Source organism: Miniopterus schreibersii, assembly GCF_964146895.1.
Source record: "Miniopterus schreibersii genome assembly, chromosome: 14".
Lineage (NCBI taxonomy): Eukaryota > Metazoa > Chordata > Mammalia > Chiroptera > Miniopteridae > Miniopterus > Miniopterus schreibersii.
The window spans coordinates 47,737,079-47,761,864 of record NC_138114.1 but is presented as its reverse complement, the minus strand read 5'-3'; the positions used below and the strand labels follow the sequence as shown (position 1 = coordinate 47,761,864).

At 46.5% G+C, this 24,786-nt stretch overlaps 1 protein-coding gene across 23 annotated transcripts in view; it reads left to right on the top strand.

Annotated features, from left to right (window-relative positions):
• Positions 1 to 24,786, top strand: part of ABLIM1 (actin binding LIM protein 1) — a gene marked incomplete at its 5' end in the record, with an annotated part of 227,952 nt that overhangs the window by 160,769 nt on the left and 42,397 nt on the right. For all 23 annotated transcript variants that reach the window (XM_081158067.1, XM_081158059.1, XM_081158063.1 and 20 more), the window contains 2 exons: positions 20,077 to 20,164; positions 23,709 to 23,767. In XM_081158067.1, the coding sequence (XP_081014193.1) occupies positions 20,077 to 20,164; positions 23,709 to 23,767 (147 nt within the window). The remainder of the gene's footprint in view (positions 1 to 20,076; positions 20,165 to 23,708; positions 23,768 to 24,786) is intronic.

The following is a 24,786-nucleotide window of genomic DNA, read 5'->3' as shown; positions in this document are numbered from 1 at the left end:
GTGTCAGTGACTTTAACCCTTGCACCAGCTGGTTCAAGGACTAGCATATCATGGCAACAGAGATCTGCAGATTTTCTCCTCCGACTAAATAATAGTTCATTTAAAAGGACGGGCAAGTCCCAAGTCCTCAGTACTTGCACCCCAACTCCGATGTTGCCTCCCCGAGGCCAAGGTTTCTCAGCCTTGGCATAGCTGACATTTTGGGTGGGGTGTTTCTTTGCGGGGGACTGTCCTGTGGGATGTGAACCAGCATCCCTGGCCTCTACCCACTAGATGACGGTAGCACTACCTCCCCAGTTGGGACAACCAAAAATGTCTCCAGATGTTGCCAAATGTTCTCTGTGGGGCAAAATTCCCCCCACCCTGGGCTGAGAACTGGTGCTGTAAAAAACCCACTTTTGAGGCCTGTTGCTATGGAAGAGGCAGAGAGGGCTGGGAAGGGAGAGGCTGGGCCCCAAGGGAGGGTGGCTGTGTCAAAGAACCAGCAGAGACAGGACAAATAATTCGCCTTGACCATTTTGGTATTTATTTTGTTTGTTTGTTTTTGTTTGAAATCACATCTTGGGCTGGGTGGGGAACAAGAGTTAAGCAGTGTTCCGGATATACATCCTGCTCCTGGCCTCTCCCCTTCTGGTCCCTTATGGGCCTGATTTGATCCAGTGCCTTGATTGTATAGTAATCAAACTTCTTTCTCTAAATTGAATCCTATCTTAAGTACATCCCAGGAATGTACGATTTAAAAAACAAACAAATAGTATTCTCATGTAATGGCCCGTTTTATAAAGCAAATAATTACCCGTGACTTATCAAATCTGTAAATACAGGTTTTTGATATGTGGGCTTTGGGTAAGTCTGGGCACACCTATTTGTTTTTTCTTCTGGAACCTGGAACTGAGTGCTTTTATTTCTCTTTTCCTTTCCCCCTCTGTACCTGTGAGTCTCCAACTCTCTGATTTTCTAAGAATGGGGTCTTGTGGTGTCAACGAAATAGAATAGTCACAGGCTTTTTCCTAGTCACAGACAATAAAGTCAATGGCTGGAATTTTTTTCCACTTACAATTTTGTGCCTTTAGTATGTGCTATTGCTGCTTTGCTCTCAAAGGTTAACAGATTACAAAGTGAACAAAGTGGTAGCAAACAAATACTGCCACAAAACACCTGAAACAGCCAGTTTTGCTTAGTTCCACTGTTCTTCTTTCCATGGCCCCATGCTCCAATTATAGCTTTAAATTTCCTAAGTATACATTCACGAGCTCATAAAATAGTTCTCTCAAGAGCACGTTATCTATATTATGTTTTCATGGTGTTTCTCCAAGAACATGGTACGTCGTACTGAGCGCCCTGGCTTTCAGGAGCTGCCACCCAAACGGGATGAGACAGGCCGCTCTCTAGGGGATTCTTCTCAAGCCCAGTTGGAACAGGAGGCAGCACCTGCCATTGGCCCAGCATTTCCAGAAATGCCTCCACTTGTTGGAGTCCTTTCTTGGCAATAGGGTTGGACTGGTCTATGGTGTCATCAAAGGGTTGTGGTTTTTGCTTTGAAACAGCAACCCTTCCTTTTGCCTCTACCTGGAAGCACCAACATATCACACACCATGTGCTCTCTTAGAAGCATTTCCTCATCATTAAAATCCACCCCCAATTCAGTAGATCTAAGACCCACGAGTGCGGAGAATGCTGATATTTTAGATCTGTTTTATCCCCGGGATGTAGCACAGCACCTGCCCATATTGGTTGCTCAGTAGTTAATAAATAAACAAATGAACGTCAATGATTCCCATAGAAAGACCACCTAGGGGCTTGGCCTGCAGGAAGCTCACTTGTCTGTCACCTGTGTCCTGTCCACATAGTCTGTTCTGCATATTATTTTTTTCAAAACGAGAAATCCAGTCCCCATCCAAGCAGTTTTGAATGCTTGAGGGACTACCAGAGGGATCTTTTAAGGATGCAGGGAAAGTGGGTCTGCGGTTTGCAGAATTTGGAGAGGAAGAGCTTTATAAATTTCTCTTCATGGGGCCCAGAGATTAAAATCTCAGTGTTATTCAAAGCCCCACATACTAAAGCGGCCTCCTGGATTTGTACCAACCCTAGGAACTGACCCAGAGTCAGAGCATTCCCCACCTCCTTGTTTTTAAGAAAATTATCCAGTCAAAAGAAAGAACTGTTGGAGCACAGAGGAAAAATAGACCTCTTTTGGTCTATGGATAAAGGCTTAGAGGACTGGGAGTGCCTTACTGGGGAATCAGAATGGTGCTGCTCCAAGGACTCCACCTTTCCTGAACCAGGTGTGAGGACATGGGTGGCCAGGTGAGGAGACTGTTTGAAATGGGGCAGTTCCTGGAATATGCAGGGCGGAAACCACTGCAGTGAGAGGGAGAGAAGCCGAAGATAATCTTAATGCTGAAGTTCACAGACTGACCTCAGCTCCATTGTCCAAGCAGAGCCCCAGGTGTGAGTCTAGATGAGCGACGATGAGCCTTACCTGCTCCCTAAGCTGCAGAGGCTTAGGGGGTGGCCACAGGGGGGAAGGGGGCCCCTAATAGATGGGAGACAAACACTGCTGCCCTTATTCACCAAGCCTAGAATCTTTTTGGCAAATACGTGTCTAAGTCCCCCTTGACATTGGTGGTTCACGTCGAGGTCTTTGCTGCTTATAAACAGTAGATGAATCAGACATGTATGCTTACACTTGGGACTGCTTTCATCTTTCCTTACTGCTAAATAATAATTGTGTTTGTCTCAGTCCCCTGCAGCTGGCTCCTCGCGTCCGTGCTTATACCCATACACCTTGGCCAAATAAACATACTTGAAAAGACAGAGAAATGCATTTTGCCAAGTTCAGAACATCCCCTGACAGAGTCTAAGCCAGCTTTCAGCTTTGTTTTGGTAGCTTGTTTAGGATGCAAAGTGTATCTGGTTCTGGCAAGAGATTAAAGAAGGTGTTGGTTCTTACATAACCAAGTTTAGGGCCTACCGATGGGGGCGGGTGGGGGAGTAGATTTTCAGGCTTCCTTTGTGTGTTTTAAAGCATAAAAAAAAGGTGCTTGACTGGGTTTTTGTTTTGACATTAAACTTCAGAATTGTAAAAACCTGTTGAAAAACCTTGTCTTGACTTACACAGCCCTCTGTGGTTAAGCTCCTGCATCTCTCCCCCTCATTCACTGCAGCCCCACTGGCCTTCCTTCTGTCCCACAAGCACTCACCCTTTCCACCTCGGGGTCTGTGCACTCACATTTCTCCTGCCTGGAGCATTCTTCCCCCAGGTCTCAGTGGCCTCATTAGTCGACCTGCCTGTTACTCTTGGAGAGGCCTCCTAATCACCCTCGCTGAAGTCGCCTCCATCCACCAAGCCCACAGGTCATCTTCTGTATTGTGATCCTACTTTATCTTCTTGACCCCCAACTCCCAAACTCACATATGTTTGTATACATGCATATCGTCTGTCACGCGTTGCTAGAATGTCAACTTCGTGACAGGTTCTGCCATATCCCCAGCACTGAAAACATTATCTCAATAAATGGACGGGTGGGTGGATGGATAGATGGATGGATGAATTGAAGGCAGATGGATGGATGGGAAAGGAGGGAGGGAGGGCTGTCTGTCTGCCCAATAAACGCCTACTCCCCTTTAAGTCGAAGTGCTCCTCTTCTGTGATGCCTCCCTGATGCCCCCAGCAGTAGTCTTGGCCATTTCACCCCCATCCCCTCACTCGGTCCATTACACCAACTGTCTTATCCAACTGTGTTAACAGTCAGCCTCTTGAGGGCAGGAATATCTGAAAGGGTGATTATAGTTGTAGTTATTGTTAGTTCTTACTGCCATCGCACTTTATGCACCTGTCTCTTTATTTGGAAAGTAAGGAAATAGGCTCAGAGCAGCTTGCCAGAAGATGTACAGGTGATGCTGTCGGGGCCAAGATTTGAATCCAAGATCTCTGGCTTCAAAGCCCGTATCCTGCGGCCTTTTTCTCCTGCTCAGGTGGGTGCCTGACTCACAAGCCTGCCATAGGCTTTTGCCAAACAAATGAGACCCAAGACCTCACCTCTGCTTTCTCTTTCTTTCTTTTTGCTTATAAATGTTTATAATATCTGTACTAGAATATATATATTATAAATATGAGCTTATTAATTTATCTCTAAATAGACAACTAGCTGATTATTTTAAGTCACTTTTTTTCTTAACCAACAGGGCTTGATTGATTGTTTAAACTCTCATTTTTCATATATAAACAAATCTATTAGTAAAAAGGTCAGCTGCGGTTACGTCACATGTATATTTATTTCACTGAGGTGGTTCCTCTGGCAGCCCTAGGAACCAGTTTTCCTTCCTTCAGCTCCCAGTGTTACGTTGATTTCTCTTACAACATAAAGCTTGTACTGACAAAAACCATAGCAGTCCCAGGTAGACATTTCAAGTGGAAAAGACTAGGAAAAAACCTAAAAATTAAAAAAAAATCTTAGCATTTCTTCTGTATTTTTAACATAACCATGCGTTTCTAATCACCTGCATCTCCCGGACACGCATCTCTCTGATTGGGGCCCCAGGGCGTCCCATTGGTGAAGCAGAGAGCCAGGGTTGGAAGCCCTTGCCCACACATCAGTGACATTCTCTAAGCCAATGCTAAGACCATACAGCTGCTGACTTTGCACAGAGTTGAGGGGAAATTGTTGACAGTGCTCATGCCCAGAGGTTTCCCATCTGTGCTGTGCCCTCTGCAGCGAGTCTGCCGGTGGGAACCAGGCAGCCCGTGGTGGCATGTCAGGTACGGGCCCCTCATTGTCTGACAAGTCCTGATGACAACTCGTAACAGGTCAGAGTCTGCAGCCTGGTCAGGCTGGTCCGTCAGAGTATTCCTTGGCACGTAACCAAGTTTCACCCAGGTTTGGGGCCAACCCAGCTGGTTCTCACTGTCCTCGGTGGGCGGCAAGGTTGGAGAGACTTGGACTCTTTAACACAACTTCTCAAAGGGCATAATGGCCTTAAATGGACTTGCTACTAAATATGTGTTGTGATTTGCAATTTAACTTACTGTGCAATGAGAGTCTTGGGAAGGAGTTTGGCTGATTAATTGTTTACCCCTGCCACTCCCAGCCCAGAGCCTTTTGGTAACTAGGACCTTGCCCAATATGAATCACACCAGCAGAGGTGACAACTCGGCTGGTTCCCAGGCCTGGCCTTGCACCAGCTAGAAAGATCTCCTCTCTGGTTTTCTGTGTTGAAGGTAGTTCCTGCTCAAAACTCCTGGAAGTATCACGGCAAGAAAGTTCCATGGATTTAACTTAGTCTGACCTTCTCAAAGTTGAGGACACAGACCCAGAAAACAGAAGGCACAGCCCCATGATGGGAGAACCAAGAGGTGTCAGAGTAGTTCAATGCTCCACCACCCCCATGCCCCCTGGGATGCCCCCTTCAGCTACTTCTCTGCTTAATGTACAGAAAAAAGCAGGTATCTCCAAAAGGCCTTCGGAATGTTAAAGCCCTCACGCGGCGGAAGCAAGATGCTTGGGAATTGAGTGGATTTCTCTGCGAGGCAGGCAGTGGATACTCGAGAAGGTTTTGCTCAAGACTTTATTTTATATTCTCTTTGTTGTGGAGCACCTTCCCTTTCCCAGGCCATTAGATCTTTTTTTCGCATCCTAAAGTCCCCTGAGTTCCCACCTGCTTCTAGGAAGAGAGCTTATGATTGCCTAGTGATCCCCCGCCACTGTCCAATCTGATGATTTCTCAAAATTTCCTTTAAAAAGTCATGTGTGGACACTGTAACTAAATACATACATGAATAAACAAGTACACGGAACACAGTCACACAAAGCAGAGGAAAGCAAACTTTTCTGTAGCAGGCCAGATAGCAGATATTTTCAGCTTCATGCCATGCTCCTGTCTCAACTATCAGCTCTGCTGTTGTAGAGCCAGAGCCACCGTGGACACCATGTAAACAGATGGACATGGCCGTGTTTCAATAAAACTTTATTTACAAAAGCAGGTTGTGGGCCAGACTGGGCCCATGGGCTGCCGTTTGCCAGCCCTGGTATAAGATAAAAGTAAACACCCTCCATTTACTCCCCAACTCCACTCCCCAGAGGTGACTATTCTGAGAGTCCTGTCTGTTCTCCCTGGTGTGCATGGAAGCTGAGTGCTGGTGCCGAGTTGTGATTTTACATGATCATGAAGGGTTCAGAGCACATTGTAGGGTTACCATCATTGTTGACCATGGTTGATTATGAGGAGGTTTTTGTGCAATCTTGAAAATTCCAAGTTTTCTGTCATGCTGTAGAATGTGGATCCTGGTGAACAAAAATCAACCCCACACCACACACTGTGCCCTCTCTTTAAATCTGTGCATTTGGAGATGCCCTGTGTTCGTTTCCTAGGGCTCTATAAGAAAATAAATTTGGTGGCTTAAGATAACAAAAAATTTATACTCTCCCAGTTCTGGGGGCCAGACAACTGAAACCGAGGTGTCAGCAGGGTTGGTTCCTTCTGGACACTGTGATGGAGGGCCCACCCCATGCTCTCTTCTGGCTTTGGGAGGCTGCTGGCAGCCCCAGGTGTTCTTGGCTTGGGGACGTGTCATTGCAGTCCGCCCCATCTTCACATGGCCTCCCTCTCTGCGTCTCTGGATCTGTTTCTCCTCTTTTCTCATAAGGACATGTCATTGGATTTAGGAGCCACCCTCATCTAGCATGACCTCCTCTCCAAATCCTTACCTGAGTTGCATCTGTGAAACCCTTATTCCAAACAGAGGTGTATTCTGAGGTTCCAGGTGGACCACAGGTTTTGGTGGCCACTAGTCAACTCACGTCTGTCCTCCGTCTAAGAATTAGAGAGCCCTCCTTTCTCAGGCTTTCCCCTCTTTCTGTGAGGAAAGGGGGAGCTTCATACTTGTCATCAACAGCAGCCCCACTCTTTGAGGGGAACCCTGGGAGCCCCAAGAATGGCATCTGCCCCCAGCCGTCTGCAAGTCCAAGATCAGTCCCAGAAAAGAACCAGCCAGAACTGCAAGGCATCTAGGAATTTTTTTACAAGTTCAGCAAAGAAAGATGCGAACGAGAAAAGTGTTTGCACATCTGATACTTTCCTTGAAGAGGGGGCAGAAGGAAACTTTCTCTCCCTGTCCCCAGGAGTTCTTAGCTCAGTTGGTGCCCACTGAATGGTGGCCATTCCCAAAATGAATCGGCGCTAATCGTTGAGTCTTGAAGTTTGACTGAGTCCAGTGTGAGGCTCGGATAACTAGCACCGCCTATTTGAATAATTTCTCAGGAGAAAGTTGTATTCATGCAAAAATAAAAGATTGTGGCTGAGTAGCTTATCTGTTTTTAATCGTTTGAGGCAACAGCTGTTTATGCTGTACAAGGCGCTTGGGGGCAAAAAGGTTTAATTTTTTAAATCAAGGAAGGCCTGCCCACTTCAGACTGGGAGACCACACCTCTAGTCACGAGTGTCAGGAGCTCACCTCAAACCGGCTGGATTGGTAGGGCTGCAGTGACAATGTACTGCTGCAAACGGCAGAAATTTACTGTCTCCGGGTCCTGGGGGCTGGAGACTGAAATGGAGGTGTTGGCGGGGCCAGGCCGTGTCCGAGGCCTCCAGGAGAGGATCCTTCTGCCCTCTTCCAATTTCGGGTCGCTCTGGGCGTTCCGAGGTGGCCACATAACGTCATTCTCTGCCTCCTTGTCACTTGGCATTCTTTCCTTGTCTTTCCTGTTCTTCTGAGGACACCAGTCATTTGGATTAAGGGCCCACCCTTCTTATCTTAACCAGTTATGTCAGCAACCCGATTTCCAAATAAGGTCGCACTCAGAGGTGCAGGGGGTTAGCACTTCCACATGGCATTTAGGGGCCCTGATTCAACCCATAACCCCAGCTGAAGCAGAACGGACTAATGTCACCAAACTGCTGCGGGGATAGGGGTGACTGGAGCCAGCACCTCGGATGCGTGCCCTCGGCCCTTGGGCTCCTCTGCGGTGCGGTCACGCACACAGACCCCGCTCCCTGGCGCTCAGAGCTCCGGCATTCGGCAGAAAGGCCTTTTCCATGCTCACGTCGAGAAGTCCTGGGGAAGGCCCCATTGCCAGGTGCTCGCCTGTCTAGCCTGGACCATCGCTGTGGCCGGAGGCAGGTCATGGGGAGAATGGCAGCTCCCATGTCTGGAGTCGGGGGAAGATAACACTCCCCCAAAAAGCAGGGTGGCCTTGACGTGCTCGCTGGGGGATTTGCGAGCTTGGTCTAGCCACAGCCACCTGTTGCTTTTAAATGACCCTGTCTTGTTATTAACGTGCCTCGTGCATGGATTTGCTCTTTTCCACCCCCTGCGCGCATTAACCTGGACTAAGCCACTTGCAGGGCCGGGAGATGTCCCCCCATCTGGCATCAGATGTTCATTTCTCCGAACGGTCAGTGCATTTGCACTGAGGCAGGAAGCACCTGGAAGCTGGTGATTTCATCTTGAATCGCAAAGGGTGGCGGATGGCGGGCAGGTGCTTCTTGCCTCTTGCTTTGGTTGTCAAACTAAAGCTTTCAAACTTCTGAGCAGGATCACACTCATCTAGAAACAGCCTGAGACTGCTGAGGGGCCTGTGGGGAGGCTTCCCGTACTTTGAATGCCTTTTTTGGTTACGTTCCCCTGTCCGCCCTCGCTGCTAGAGAAGGCACTGCCCCATTTTAACAGTGCAGATTCACTCGGGAATGACTGCATGAGTGATCCAGACCGCGTCATTCAGAAGGCGCGGTCCACTTCTTGGTCGTGTTTGCCTCAGCTAGTGGAGAAAGATAACTTTGTATTCCCTGAGTCTCCTGTGAGCGGCATAGGAAAAGCCACCTGAGAAAACCAATCGGTAGATAATCCAAGAAGGGGTGCCCATGCAGCCTAAAGGCCTGGCATGGTGGTGCCTTGGGTACAGTCATTTGGGGGGTGGCAGCGTTTGGAAACTTTTAAGGCTTGTGATTTTTTTCAAGGGTCTCTGTCTTGGAAATTTGCAACAGGGCCCAAACTTGTAGGTGACTAGACTTTGTCAGGACACTAACCCTTGCTGTCTCTTTGGCGAAAGATGTATTTCTTGGTAGTATCGAGATCATCACCTTTCATGGAAAAACCCATTGCTTCTCTCTATGAGTTTTGGGGTAGACAGGAAGTGCTAAGAACCCATTTGGGGGTTCTCCTGTTCCTGGTTAATCAGGACACCCCTCACTCTCACCAGCCTCTGGAACTAGTGAGGGACTTTAAAGTCACATGGGCTCTAGGCACACGAATGCCGCAGGCCAAGTGGGACTTTTATTGTTGGTCCTTAACCGTAGGTTACGAGGGGTGGACTGGAGTGTGTCGACCTGAGGAAATCGCTGTGATGTGGTCTAAACCAGCCCCGGATAAATTGGGTGTGAAATCATGACTATCAGCCATCGCCTGCCAGTCGGTTTTGTGTGTGTGATCATTATGTTTGCTTGATTTAGGAGGTGGTAGAATACTGGCTGTTACTGAAATAAAGCTCATTTCTTCCTGTTCTGAGCCATTCAGTTGTACAGTGGGGAAACTGAAACATTTTCCTCCTGAGACAGCTGCTTTTCTGCAACGAAGAACCAATAGTCTTCTCTTCCTATCCCCTCCTTAAACTTGGTTTTCTAAATTTATCTTATTTATCAGTTAGATGTACAGGGGGTAAGAGATGAACTTGTAGCCGATCGTTGTACGTGGGAATTATATGGAAAAGTACCTGAGGGTACAGAAATGTGTGGTTTTCTGGGTTTGCCTTCGTTTGTTGGGGAAAAGAGAGTGTGGATGGAATAGAATAGTACAGGACATCTTCGCAGCTATAATGTGAGTGACAGGAAACATTCTAGCATTTCTGTACATAGAGTAAGGAAAGCAAGATCCTGCTTATCTTTCTAATCTCAGCTTACAGGTCCGTTTTCCATGAAGTCTTCTCTGCCCCCTTGACCCATAATTAGCCCCTGCTCCCTCTTGATTCTTTCTCAAGCAGAGGCTTTCAGTCAGTGGATGCCTATTGAGCACTTACTGTTTGCACAGTTTGGGGATGCAGAAGTGCTCCTGCCTAAAGACTTTCAAGCCTCAGGTAGACAGACCTCTGGCCCCTAGAGGACATCGAGTGACCTTAGTGAATACTAGATATTCTGTATGTGTGTACTGCAGTGGGTTGTCTTTCCCCAGATCACTAATTCTGGCCTTGTTTACACATAGGAGACAACAGCCTTTTGTTCAGGCTCCTGCTTTTAATAGACTTACTACTTTTGAGATAGCACTCATTACTTTTGATCCAAGTCACCTGGGTCATATTTTTATTTTTATTTATTGAAACATCAATTCCTAGTTCCACCCATCTATGCACTCATTGGTTGACCCTTGCGTGCGCCCCAACTGGGGATCGAACCACAGCCCCACCTGGGTCATCCTGTGCTCATCACGGCTGGCCTGCGGCAAGGAAGTGGGAACAGCTTTACTGTCCTAATTGGACAGAAGGCACTTGACTCGTCTTGGATGGGGATCGCCTGGACCAGCCTTTCTGTTCCAGGGAGATGCTGAGAGAGCATCTGTCCTCCTGAGAGAGTTTGTTGGTAAGAAAGTGATACCACTGTGGCCAAGTTCGACAGAGTGGCAGGAGGAGACGTGCTTGGTCCGACAGGAAAGGGAGGCCTTTAATCTTCGATGCTGCCAGCAGCTGGAAAGGAATGTTAGAGAATACTGACAGTTGGACCTTCTGCTGAGAGTTGGGGTGTTTTCTGCAGTTGACTTGATTGTTACCTACTGAAAGAATGGGAGTCACTGCTTGCCAGGCAATTCACCAGGAGCAAAATTACAGGAAGTAGAGCTGAGACTGGCGGGGGGGGGGGGGGGGGGGCGGGGGGGAGGTGGGCAAAGAGGGGGTAATGGGGACACCTGTAATACTGTCAACAATAAAAATAAAGTAAGAAAATAGAGAGAGGGACTCTGTAAAGGAAAAAAAAATTTTCAGAAGGAAAACATAGCTTAGAATGAAATAAAATCCAAATGTGGATTCACCGGTAGTGCTCCCTCTCAGAACTCTATTCTGCCACGTTACTGTTTTTCTCAGCACTATACTTACATATTTTGAGGCTACTAGTCTGATGTATCATTTATTCTTTAAACAAGAATTTAATATTTCATGCTAGCTGATTGCATAATTACAGTTATAATGTACAATAATAAAAGGCACGGTTCCTGCCTTTATGGAACTTAATAGTTAATGGAAGTCATGATACACATAACCATCTATGAGCTCAAGGCACTACATCAGTGGCATAAATACATGTCATGAGAGCACAGAGGAGGGGCGGGATCACAGTCAGGTGACAGTGATGAGAAAAGGTCCCCAGAGAAGGCAGCATTGGAACCAAGCTCGGAGCATTAAAAAAAACCCCTAATATGTGCTCAACACCTGTTGGACTCTGGAAAACAAAAATTAATAAGAGGCAATGTTCTTGCTTCTAAGAAGTTAAAGTCTAGTGAGGAAACCTACTAACTAGCCAGCAGTTATAATGTATTGCATTAGATAAATGGTGTCTGCTTTATATAAAAAGTGTGTATCCCGGACGGGAAATAAAGGCACTAAAGAGAATGCCTGAGTCTGGGGAGCTGGGGAAGGCTCATTCTGGTTCAGAAATTCTCGGTCTGGGCTGCACCGGGGAATCACTTGAGTTTTTTAAAGGTGCCCCTAAGCCCTTCCCCAGACCTACTGTGCCTTCTCTGGGAGCCCCTAGAATGTTTTAAAGCTGGACAGGTAGGTGGAGACCAGCTTGGGAAGGTAGCTGAGTCCAGGGTTAGGAAGTTGAACTTTTGTCAGGAGGCAATGGAATGACATTAAAGATTTTCTTATCCTGAGGGTACTGTAATGCTTGTGGTGTTTAATGAAAATTCACCTGCTGTTTAAATGCCCTGAGCTTGCTAAGAGGCCTCTGAGTCCAGGGTGCTGAGCAGGGGAAGCAAGGACTGACCCAGGAGGCATTGCCAGCAGCATTTGTGTGCAGTGGCCGCTTCGCCTGGGCAGCTGGGCTTTTCCCCTCTGTCTGTCATCGAGGGAGCCAGCTGGCTTCGGTTGAGTTCAGTGGACTTTGCTAAGGAGGACTTGGATGCCTGACCTCAGAATTCAGGCCAGTCTGTTGTCCAGAGGCAAAACACAGGCTTGACATCAGCCCTGGTTGCCCAATCTAGCACTTGGAGGGTTACAGAGCTATAGGACTGCACGTAAGGGAGCCCAGATTTCACAAAAATTACTTGATGCATGTGGCTCAAGCTGTACCCTGGGTCTCAGGGTCCAGCCAGGGCAGTGTCACTGGTTCCTTTCTGACAGGTCCCCTTGTCACCTGTGAGGTGCAGCAGGTGCAGCTGGCAGGGCACCCACCTGCACGGCACTCCCTACTTCTCCTGGCTCCAATCCCCGGGCCTGCCCTTCCAGAGGAAGCCAGAGGACTGAGGGCAGGGTGAGCACCCACCCAGCATGTGGAGCCTGGAATGTGAATCCCTGCGTCTTTCTCTGCAGGACACACATGCTTTGGATGGCATCCAGAGGCTGAAGCCTGGCCTTCAGGGGGCTCTGATTTGGGGTATCACCAAACCTGGGGGTTCTGAACTCTTTCTCACATCTCCCCTTCATCTTAGAATTTCCTTTCTACTCTGTTTTTTCTTTCTGCTGCCCTATACAAACTGATACTCAGTGATGGCCAGAAGCATCCCCCCCTGCTGTTCCCAGTGAAACCGGAGAGCCTGGGCTCGGAGGCTCTGGGCTGGCGGGCGTGGTTGTTGTTCAGGGGTGCAGTCCAGCACAGCCAGAGAGGAAATCAGACAAGGATGTTTTTAAAAGCAAGCTGTGTTTTTCTGACCGCTCTGGTCGTGCCTCCCACCCCGAAGGCTCCTCAAACCCTGGGGAAGAAAAAATATTTTTAGTCTGATAGCGGCTGCATAGGCCCGCCCCGAGCTGAACCATCTGCTAGAGAGCTGATAACTCGGAGCAGTGGTTTTAGTGGAAATAACTTGTAAGGGATCGTCCAGGACAAGAAAGCGAGGCACGGGCTACATACAGGGCTCCTTGTCTTGCGGTCCTTTAAGATTCATTCTAGAATAGAAAGAAGAGCGGGGTGGGATGGGGAAATGTTTATGATTTCTGGAGAAGGGTAGCAGTCACAGATCTGGAATGTCATTTACAGATAGCATCTTGGGGAAGGAAAGCAGTCGACAAACTGGAATCTCGCTAAATCGGGATGACATATTTGCTGTGCACTGTATACCAAGTTTAAATTTTCTAATTAAAAAAACAACAACACATAAAACAGCAACCCTGCCTTCTGCAGGTTTCCCACAAGCTACAAAGTCATTACTGAGATGTTAAATAAAGGGGACCTGTCCCACAATCCAATCCTGCCATATTCCCCCCAGCCCGTCCCCCACACATGTGACTGTGCCTTTTGGCCATCGGGACATGGGTGTTGACCATTGGCTCCCTTGAAGCGGCAGACGTGGAAGAGACCCTCTGGGCCGAGATCATGGTACATTCCTGACTCCAGCGTGCTCGTGTTGGAAAGGAGACCAGGAATGAGGTCATGAGTAATAAGAAACCTTAAGTGTTTGCTCTTCCATGAGAGACAAAAATTATCCAATTGGGATTAGGTTTCAAGAGTGCTGAACTTGAAGGCAAATATTTATCTTCTGGTGTTAAGAAAGGAAAGAATATAGAACTTCTGACCTTGACTGTAGGGTGGCGTCTGAGTTTGGAAAGCGGGTCCTGTGAAGCCAGAAGCGGGATGAGCCGCCCATTGTTCGTCCCTGGACCGATGCTCTTAGCTCTTACCACATGCGGAGCAGCAGCTGACCTGCGGTCCTCTGTGTTCACGGGAACATTCCTCTGGATTCCAAGGTCGCTCCCTCTCCCATCCAACTTCCTGAATAGGCCCCTTTAAAGTTCCTTTCAGAGTCTTAAGTATTTGGAAAGAAAACGCCCCAGAGTCCTCTGGTGTTTGGCGGCCTAGTTCGGCCTCTCCCTGTGTCATATTACTCAGTGAATTGATATATAATTAACATTTCTTTCACCTACACAGCAGTCTTACAGGCTAGGCAGCACCAATACTTTTATACCCTTTTAACATTATAGAACATATAGGTCTTTTCAGAAAGGACACAGGATTGGGGGAAATAAACAGCCAAGTCCCAGAAAGCCCATCATTCTGAAAATTCAGTACGAGGTTCAACCTAACAGATTTCTCCAACATCACTTTTTTGTCATTCCTGAGACTGCACATACAGAAACTGGGGCGACCTAATAACAGGCCTGAAAAGGCCCAATTGACCCCTCGTAAGGATCCCCAGGAACTGGGATCCTTTCCTTATCAACAGTTTCAAATTATTGTCACCTCAGTGAGCTGTGCAAGGGACGGCCTTACAGAGAGCCTTTGAGTCGTACCTGAGTAGTTAGCTTCTGCACTGTTTCACGATAATTTTATGGAAGAAGGGAGAAAAAAAGAATTTTTTAAGCTGTCCAAACGACCAAAGTAATTTCCAGTCCTTCTGACCCTTGACATGTAAGCGGATGTGGCGGGAGGGGAGAGCGGACTTAATCACAGGCCCTAGAGTTGAACGCTAGCTCTGCAGCTTTGAAGACCTTTCTTAGCCCATAAATAGGCATAAGAAGAAGGGGGTGCCCCACAAAGCGTCAGGTGGATTAAATGGGAGCGTGCTTTCTAAACATTCCGCTGCAGAACAGATGCGAAGGGCATTGTTAACAATAAAGTAATGGGTAAGAGATGTGTAAGCTCAACCGTGAGGGGGGAAATGAGATTGTTTAGTAGCCACCGGAGCTCTCCATCTTCCAAACCCAATGCTTTTCCCTCTTCCCGGTGAGCCTTGGACTGAACTAGAAGAAGCCACTTTTGAGGCTTCGTGGCAAAGAATTCTGCAAAGTGATCCAGGCAGTCCCAGCCACTGCCTGCTGATTTTGAGTCCCTTTAGGAATAAATATGAGGGTTATTTGCATTCCAGCCACGTCTGCCCATCAGTTCAAAGGATACTACCAGCAAGAGGACAAGGCTGAAGGGGGGATTGAGCATTGCTCAGTGGCCCTCTGGAGGCCCCGGGATAATGGATACCTGATGGGATTAAACAGCAGAGCTTTTACTTAGAGCCCATTTTATTAAAAAAAAAAAAAATCATTCACTTCACAGGGGTTAGAAAAACACTTTGGGAATCCATCCGGCAAAGCGCCCTTAATTTGATTTCTTTTTATCTAATTCCTTCAAATCCCACTCAGATTAAAATCGTAATAAAAGGCAAAAACCGCTTTGGACAACTGTTTGGCAGTAGCTGCTGAAGCTAAACATACCTGATAGACTTGCCATATTCCATCTGCCCCAGGTAGAGCTGCAATGAAAGGTGTGTGCGGTTCACCGAGAGGCTCGGGCAGGGATTTTCACAGCAGTACTGCTCAAAACAGCCGACATTTTTCAAGAAACCGAAATGTTTGAGAGTAGAATGGATGTATATTTATACAAAGGATTACTACGTAATTAGGCCGTAATGAATCACAGCTGCCCGCAGCATCATAGGTAGTTCTCATTGTCGAGTAATAGAAGGCAGGCATGTGTGCTCCCATTTAGGGAAACTTCAAAAACAGGTAAAACTAGCATATGGAGCTAGAAGTCAGCATAGCAATTAGGAGGCACAGTGACTAAGCAGGCATGTGGGGTGCAGATGGTATTTTAGTTCTTGATTAGGGGTGCTAGCTATAGGATATGGTGCATTTATGCAAATTCATTCACCTGTACACTTACGATTTGTGCATTTTTCTCAGTGTAAGTTATATTTCATTGACATTTACTTAAAAGGCATACCTCTTTCCTACTCCCAAGAAGGGGAAAAAATGTATTCAAAACTTCCTACCTACCTTGTCAGGGAGAACAGTATGATATTATATGTAAAATGCATAGTGTTTGATGAAAAGGAAAGAAAAAAAGCCAAGCTGTGGAACCGGCTCCAACAACCACAAACAAAGCGCCTGGTCAGGTAACACCCAAAGTCAGCTAACACCCATCATACAAACGATGTATTTCTTAACAACTTACAGGGTAGAATAGCAAGATGATGTCCGTGCTATTTAACCAGTTCCTGGCCCCAAGGAAGTACGTTTGGTTCCTGAAAATGACAGCGGCCAGGCTGCTTTATGAGGATTGAGGATCATACTGTCCCATCCCATGAATTAGGGCCTTCATGGTTTATAATTTACCAAGGCTAAAGAAAGACTAGATCATCTTTTAAGTTCTTAACAAAAATTTTACTTTCATTTTTCCTCCTGCCCCCAACTATTAAAATGGTGTGATCAAGTGTTATTTAAAAACCTCTATCAATAGCAACACATCCTTCAAAGACAACTATCCCAAGTGCTTTTTCTTGACACGAGTGATCTTCATGTATATCTTCTTTGGTGAAGTGTTAATTTAAATCTGTTTGCCCTTTTTTGAGTTGCTTGGTCTCATATTGTTGAGTTGTCATAGTTCTTTGTATATTCTGGATACTAGTCCATTTAAAAAATATGATTTGCAAAAATTTCTTTCAGTCTGTGGCAGGTCATTCTATTTTCTCAGTGACGTCTTTCCAAGAGAATGCCGTTTTGATCTTGATGACATCCAGTTCGTCAATTTTTTTCTTTTATGGAGTATGCTTTTGTACAATATCTAAGAAATCTTCGCCTAATCCAAGGTCACAAAGATTTTCTACTATGTTTTTGTTTAGAGGCTTTACAGTTTTAGCTTTCTATTTAGGTCTATAATCCATTTTAAGTTAATTTTGTGTATGGTGTGAGGTAGGGTTTAATTGGACGTGTATATTCAGTTGTCCCATCATTGTTTGTTGGAAGGACTATCCCTTCCCTGTCAGATTCCCTTGGCACTTTATTGAAAATTGATTGGCCATAAGTGCACGGGTTTATTCTGAACTCTCTTCTGTTCCATTAACCTATATATCTATCTTAACGCCAATACCATGCCGTCTTGATCGCTTGTAGCTTTGTAATAAGTTTTGAAATCAGGTGGTTTAAGTCCACCAATTTTATCCTATTCTTTTAAAACTTTTTTGCTCTCCTAGATCCTTTGTGTTGCCATATAAATTTTAGGATCAGCTTGTCAGCGTCTACAAACAAGCCGACTGGGATTTTGATAGAGATCACATTGGATCTATGGGTCAATTTAAAGAGACCGGTTAGGTCCTTTAGGAACGCGCGCGCTTACAGATAACTTTTACATAGCACTGTTAAATTGCAAAGACTGCTTTAACAGTTTTTCACTTAATTCCTCGGAAGGAGATCATGCATTTATGCTGGGGTGTTGCTGCTTTTCTCTTTCACCCCCATTAAAGGAAGGGAGTTGGTGCTCTGCCTGTTATGTTTTGAGCAGCTGGTTAAAGGGAACCAGAGCAATGGAAGGCAATAGAGTATTTCTCTGGGGACTCTTTTGTGCATAGTCACTGGGGAGGATGAGCTGCCATTCCCCCTTTGGCATAGCACATGTTTAGAGCAGGGGGTGCAGTGGGTGAGGCGAGGGGGCCCGCCGGATGCTCTCATCTGTGCAGGTTGGCTTTGCCCAGACTTGTGTAGAGCCCTCTGGGCTTTGGGAAAGCTGTCGGAGCAGAATGATTTATTCACCCTTGTCCAGGATACAAACTTTGGGCTAAGGCACACCCTTGTTACCCTGCCTGTTCAGGATGCTGCCTCAGGGAAAAAGCCTCCTGGAACAGGGGAGCGTTCAGCTCGGAGATCAAGCCGGACCGGGCGCCTTGGAAACCTCTCCCACTTGAAGGGGAAGAACGGCGGGTGCAGAGTGGGCTGAGTCAGCGCAGGAGCAGGGCCGGGAGCTCGCGTGCCTCTGCCGGTCCCTCCCCACCCGTGCACCTGCCACGTAAGCAGCGCATCCCCGCCGCTCCCTTCGGCTTCCTCATCTACAGTCAGGTTGGGGGTTGGGTACCACCCAGACTCTTGCTTCCCCAGTTCATGATGATTGATATAGACTCATTTCCGTGCTTATAGGATAAAAAAGAGGCTTACTTGTGGGCCCCACCTTAGGGTCATGGAACCTATTTTTAACCTTTAAAAGACGGCATTTAAAAGACAGCATCATACAAACTCCATATATTTTCCAGGATCAACTGTACAAATAATGGTTTCTTTCCTTTTGCCTGTAAAAAAGAACGTATATGCTTAGGTTTCTGAGTATTTAAAAGGCTCCTGGGTGCTGCTTATGCACAGTCAAGCTCGAAAACTCCCCATCTAGGCCAGCACACTAAGCCAACACTTTGCATATCCTTAGTCTGAAGTCACCGTCAACCAGAGCGGCGTTTGTGACTCTCAGGGACAAGAAAGCAATTTATTTCTTCCTTTGGATATTCTAAGCACCATCTCTGAATCAGCTTTGATCTTTAAGAAAAACGACCTCGGTAGTTTAACTTCTCCTCTATGGAAATGACTTCATTCAGTTGTCTTTCAGTGCTACACCCTTGGTTTTTTTCGGGGGTCTGTATGAGAAACAATTGTTTGGACATGTACAGCCCTCAGCTCAATTAGCGTGGAAGATGTGTTTCTGTTCAGAGCTGAGGTCTCTCCGTGAGAATTTGCTTCTTGCTTTTAGGAGGCAGTTCATTCAGCAAGAATAGGTGTGGAGTCAGGTGACCTGGACTCAAAGCCCAGCTCTGGTTTTTGGAAGCACTGGGTAAATAGTTATGCTTTTGTTTCTTGATTTCAGAGAAGAGGGGAGAGGGAGAGAGAGATAGAAACATCAATGATGAGAGAGTCATTGATCGGCTGCCTCCTGCACGCCCCCTACTGGGGATCGAGCCCACAACCCGGGCATGTGCCCTGACTGGGAATCGAACGGTGATCTCCTGGTTCATAGGTCCATACTCAACCACTGTGTTGACAAGAACAATAGCACCACTTCTGGAATTTTCTGGCAAATACCACCGAAAAGATTTTATTCCTGGCTTTCATTTTTTCCACTTGCTTCTCTTGTATCGCTGAGCACCATCTCACACTCTGCTTGCCAAGCTTTTGAAGTTTCTCTAGGAGGGTGTGAGAAAGGAATCACTCTGGCCTCTGGTTTCCTGTTGAGATGCATGCAGGCGCAGGGTACAGCCACTTCTATCCCGAGGCTCTCGGCACTGCTTTCCACATGGTTAATGCAAAAGAAATGTTTTTATAGTTGATTGATAAAATGATTTAGTTGCAAAGTGCATTTGATAATTTTTAGGTGGTAGGATTTTTGCCAAGCTATCAACAAAAGGATTTCATTTCTTCAGGCATGCATTTGGAGCATGACTCTAATGTGACTTGGCACCTGTCTAGAGAATTGTCGCCGTGTCCAATGACATTTCGCTTTGGGGAAGTCAGCACCTGCTGTAATGGCATCTGTCATATTTAGGACTGTGGCATGTCTATGGATAATGCAGAGCCACCGCAGTAAAATGCCTTCTTCAGAAAACAACACTAGATTTTGGCAAAAGATTGTTGTAAGTGGCATTGAAGAGAATGGGGGCCCCTTCAGAGATAAAAGCAGTAGATGATGTCTTTCACTATGGTTTTTCTCATTGTGACATAAGCTGGGTAGATTTTATTATTTTCAGACTGTTTGGCTAAGAAAGCAAGAACCTGCTAACAGAATTCTTTCTTTTTATTGCTTTAGTACAAACCAACATTAGCCTCCAGACTCAATTCGGATGTTAATGTTTTTGAGGTGAGGTTTTTTGGGAGAGGGAGTGGACTCATCTCAGGCACGTGGTGTGTAACTGGCAACCATCCAGGAGAGCCCAAGCCAAGAGAACTGGAAGCCAGAAGCCCCAAGAGGCAAGGCGGCCCGGCTCCATCATGACAGGCACAAGTAGCTGGTCTTTGAGCCCCTCCCAGTTCCAATGGGGTTGGCTTCAGCTTCTAGGGCTGTTGTTGTAGGAAGTGTGATCAGTTGGACAATTATTTTCCTGCCTCAGCATCTTCTCTTGTCCTCCAAATCCCCAAGTCCAGAAAAGAGGCTGGGGGCAGTGACCAGGAGTAGACTAAATGTCCCCTACCTCTTCTCTTACAGGCAGGTGACAAACATTACCACCCCAGCTGTGCACGATGCAGCAGATGCAACCAGATGTTCACAGAAGGAGAGGAAATGTATCTTCAAGGTAAGGGGGGCTCAGGAACCCAGCACCTTCTCCCACCTGGGGAAAGAAAGCCTTGCTATGTTTGTTTGTTGGATTGTTTTTAGAGAAGGAGGCATTGCGTTAGCTGCAAGGCTACCCAGGTCTAAAATGAATGTGGCCAGAAGTTGCCTCACGGGTTCGTATTATCAGCCATGCCCTTGACATGCCAGTAGTGAGGCCCTGGGGCTGTGAACAAACGAGTGTGTTGCTGCTGAAATGAATGACTAGGCCTGGGTGTTTGGTGCCATGGATGGAGGACAAGGGTGAAGATCACACCACCTCCTCCCAACCTTCTCCAGGAGCACGCTTGGGAAACAAAAGATCAAAGAGAGAAAGCAGTTCTAGAAATGCTACTCATTGGATAATTACTTTGTCTTTTCCCTTTCACTCTCCTGCCAGAAGGATTTGTGTAACCCCCTCCCCCCCCAGGCTGCTATTGCTGGGTTTTTCAGAGAAGAGATTCTCAGATTTGGTGAATTGCATCACGTATACTTAATCCCATTAAGATGGCTTAGCTCTCATATGGAAGGGAAGAGAGAGAGAGCGCACCCAGAGTCCCTGAAAGAGAAATTGAGACGTTTCTGGTGGGATTACCAGGGGGCCATTAGATTTTTTTTTTTTTATTATTGAAAATGGTCTTGAGAAATTATCCCAGTGTACAACTATGACTAGTTTTACCTACTCTGAAATTCTGAAGCTTTGCGGAGAGGCTTTAGGGGAAAGTTCTCTGCCAGGCAAACAGTACCATCTGTGCGAGCATTTTACTATTTTTAGCTGTAAAAGAGCCATTAACTAGAGGAGGGCTTATCAGTAAAATTAGCAAGAACCCGAAGAGCTATTGCATGTTAAGTGTCAGTAATTGCTGGGTCTCATCAGCCTTTGAATGTCATTTCTTCATGTCTCTTTGCACCTAACACTATATTTTCCTTTAATTTATTTTTATTGTTGAGGATATTACAGATGTCCCCCATCTCCCCCCCTTCCCCCCTCCAACCAGCTCCCGCCCCACCCCAGGCCTTCACCGCACTATGGTCTGTGTCCCTGGATTATGCATCTAAGTTCTTTGGTTGAGCTCTTTGCACTACCCCCCTTCCCTCTGAGATCTGTCAGTCTGTTCCATGCTTCCATGTCATTGGACCTATTTATTTTGTTCATTAGATTCCACATATAAGTGAGGTCATACTGTGTATTTTTAAAAAATATGTTTATTGATTTTTTTGAGAGAGGAAGGGAGAGGGAAAGATAGAAACATCGATGAGAGAGAAACATCAACATCGATCGGCTGACTTCTGCACGCCCCCTGCCAGAGATCGAGCCTAAAACCGGGCCATGTGCCCCGACCGGGAATTAAACCAGCAACCTATACCAGTGCATGGGTCGACACCCAACCACTGAGCCACACCGGCTGGGCCATACTTTGTATTTTTAATGAATGGTTTGCTTTGCTCTCAGTTTTTCTATACAACCCAGAAAAGCCTATAGAAATTACTCTGGAATATTAAAGCAAAACTTAGGCTACTCTCCTTTTAAAAAATGCCAGCTATATGAGAAATTAAGAGCCCAAACATCCTTCTAGATGTAGGATGATCACCCTGAAAAACTGTGATTTAAAATAAAATCACTGAATATTAAAGGGCCCATTGAAGGCGAGTGACAGGAACCCAAATCCATGGTCTCCTGTGGGCTTTGTGTGACATTTCCCTGAGGACAAGCTGTGCATCTGCAGTAGCAACAGGCAGATGTCCCTGTGCATTTCCAGAATGGAGCAGATTTATTGTCCACGTGGTCTCCAGGCTTCGTTTTAGGTTTTAGTGTGTCCATCACGGCACTCACAAACAAAGACACACGCGTGCGTGTCAGCCCGGTGTCTGCTAGGACCGAGACTCAGAGGCTCTGGGCGCAGCTCTGGGCCTGGAAGCCCAACAGATGGAGTGACCTTGAGCTGTGCACAAGGACAGCGCACACCCCCAGCCATCTGCTAGGATGGGCTGCGTTCAGAGTTGCGGGGATCGTTGCTCATCTCTTCTTGGGCTTCGGGGCTCTGCTTGCCTCTCGGCACATCCTTGAACAGAGAGCAGTTTCGTCTTCCCGGCGTCTGACGCTCTCTCTGTGGCACATTCCTGTGTGCCTGACCTCTGGATGACAAGGGGACACTGCAAACCCGGTGTTCTGGCCAAGGCCTCCGAAGCAATAGACCCTCCCGGGCCCCGCCCTGACCCCAGGACCTTGGCTCTCCACGTTGAGACGGTGTCCTGGCCTTTGTAGGCAGCCCTGGAGTAAATGTTAGTGTGGAAGGGACTGTGTGGTGTCCCTCGGGTTTTTGTTTGTTTGATTTTTACCTGCCCCCTCCCCCTCCCTCCCTTCCCTCCCCCCTCCCTGGGTTAAATAAGGGGGCAGTGGTTGTTAAATAGGGATTAAAGTATTATTTGGATGTGAAATGTATTTTCCTTGTCATTCGTTGAATATTATTTTAGCTCAGTGATATATAATAATTCAAGAGTTATTTTAATTTGGTGTCAAGTGCAACAGATTGCTGTTTAAAGAGATAAAGATTCTGATAATGAAAGGCAGACAGTGTTTATTCATAGAGACTCTTGTTAAATTTATATCATTTGCTCACTGCTTTCAACTTAGCAACTTTATTCGCTTAAATCCTTTTAAGTGTCCTTCTGGTTCTCCCGCCCATCCCCACATTTGAACATATCCTTATATGAGCATAGGACTTACGTATAGTTCTTATCTATAGTTTTATAAGTGACATGAATATCTGGCCATACAAAATTACATAGGCAGGCTTGGATTTTGACAAGATAGCAGCTTTCTATGGGATATGCATGTTTTGCTTAGTTCTGGGACCATCCGTGAAAATACTGTGTAGTCCGAGAAAGTGGGGCATTGACCCAGAAACAGGAAACGATACTTACGTAGTAGCTTCACTAGTTTAACGGTGAATACTTTTTTAAAGTTAATTAAAAGGTTGAAAGATAAAGGAAACTTCTGGATTTGTCATATAACTTTCAACCTTTCTGCGCGTTGGTCCGATATCCCATATCTGGGTAGATGACTACGTATAATTGGATCAACAACAAACCCAGTGAGTTTTGCTACTGAGAATGTAGACAATCTGGTTGGACTTTATTTCCCTCATTTAAATCGCTGGGTCATTCTGATGTTACTTAGACGTGCCGATGGCTTCTATTTCTGAAATTAAATGCAGCTTGTAGTAAGCACACAGACAATACTTTTCAAGGGTAATAACTCAGCCAAGAACTACATGTCCCTTGCAAGACACACTCCTGTGCTTAGCTGGGGATCTCTGTGGTCAAGAATCATGACCTCCATAGGCCAAGCTCAGGAGAGGTGAGGGAAACTCGCCCAGGGTTTGGAGCGGTCCTGGTTCATGCGCCTCGGGGCTCCAACACTCCCGTGCGGGGGGGAGAGAGTATGAACCCTCTCAGTCCTGTCTCACAGGACGAGGGCTCTGTTCCATTTCCCCGGCTCTCAGCGCTGCCTCATGTCTTTCCAGGTTCTACCGTTTGGCATCCCGACTGTAAGCAGTCTACCAAGACGGAGGAGAAGCTGCGGGTAAGGAAGTCATTAGGGATGTGATGGCAGGTGCATTTGCAGGCCATGTGTTTCATGGTGACTGATTCGTGGGGCTGGAATGGGGGTGAAATGGCTTTGCCATGACTTTGTTTTCCTCTATAGCAGACCAAGCTGAAAGGCCCTTTGGCCAGGGAAGGAGGTTCCCTCCTACCTTAAATTGATTGTGATTTTTGTTCCAAATGCTTGTGTTGGACAAAGGAAGCCTTGCCTCACTAGGCAGATTCTTAGGAAAGCATTCAAGGGAAATGTACAACCATCTAAGTGTGAAAAAAGTGACCCATGAAGTTCTAGGTCCAATGTCTGGCAACCTCCTCACCAAACATTTTTATATTTAGTCTAGAATGCAACACTCCAACCCAGACTCTGCATCCAGTGCTCAGCTCTTGGTACATCTTACCACCCTCTCAGATCCAGATTCACCCGGGAACCTCCACCTCCAAATGCTGATGGTTTGGGGAAATAATGCTGAATCCAGACATGTCAGTGTGGACAAGCGTGCTGGGTGGTTTGAGAACTTAACTTTTAGATAGCATCAGAATGTTTTAGTAACCATCCTAGACCATTGAGCACACGGGCAAAAGGATGGACCCTCTTTTTCTCTCCCTCCTAAAGCCTTCTGGTCCTAGTCAATCCTCAGAACACCACCAGAGGACATTTTATTGGTTTCAGAAGCAAAGAGCATACACAGTTGTAAGGTCATTACTATCCATATCCTGTCTAGGTGCTCCCAGTTTTTCACTGTGGCAATAATCAGACCAGATCCAGGCCACAGTGTCTGTATTTAGCTAACTGAGTAGTACCCTTGGGAAAACTGGAGTTTGACTGTAACCCACGTGGTGTCTCAGGGAAAAGAATGGACTGAATTTATTTTGAAGGCCAGACCCAAGATTGTGGTCTCATTTCTTCGTGACCTGCCATTAACAGGCCTAAGAAGCTATGGATGTAACCCCAGTAGGAACATAATTTAACTGGAGGAAAAACACACCCACTTTTTCTCA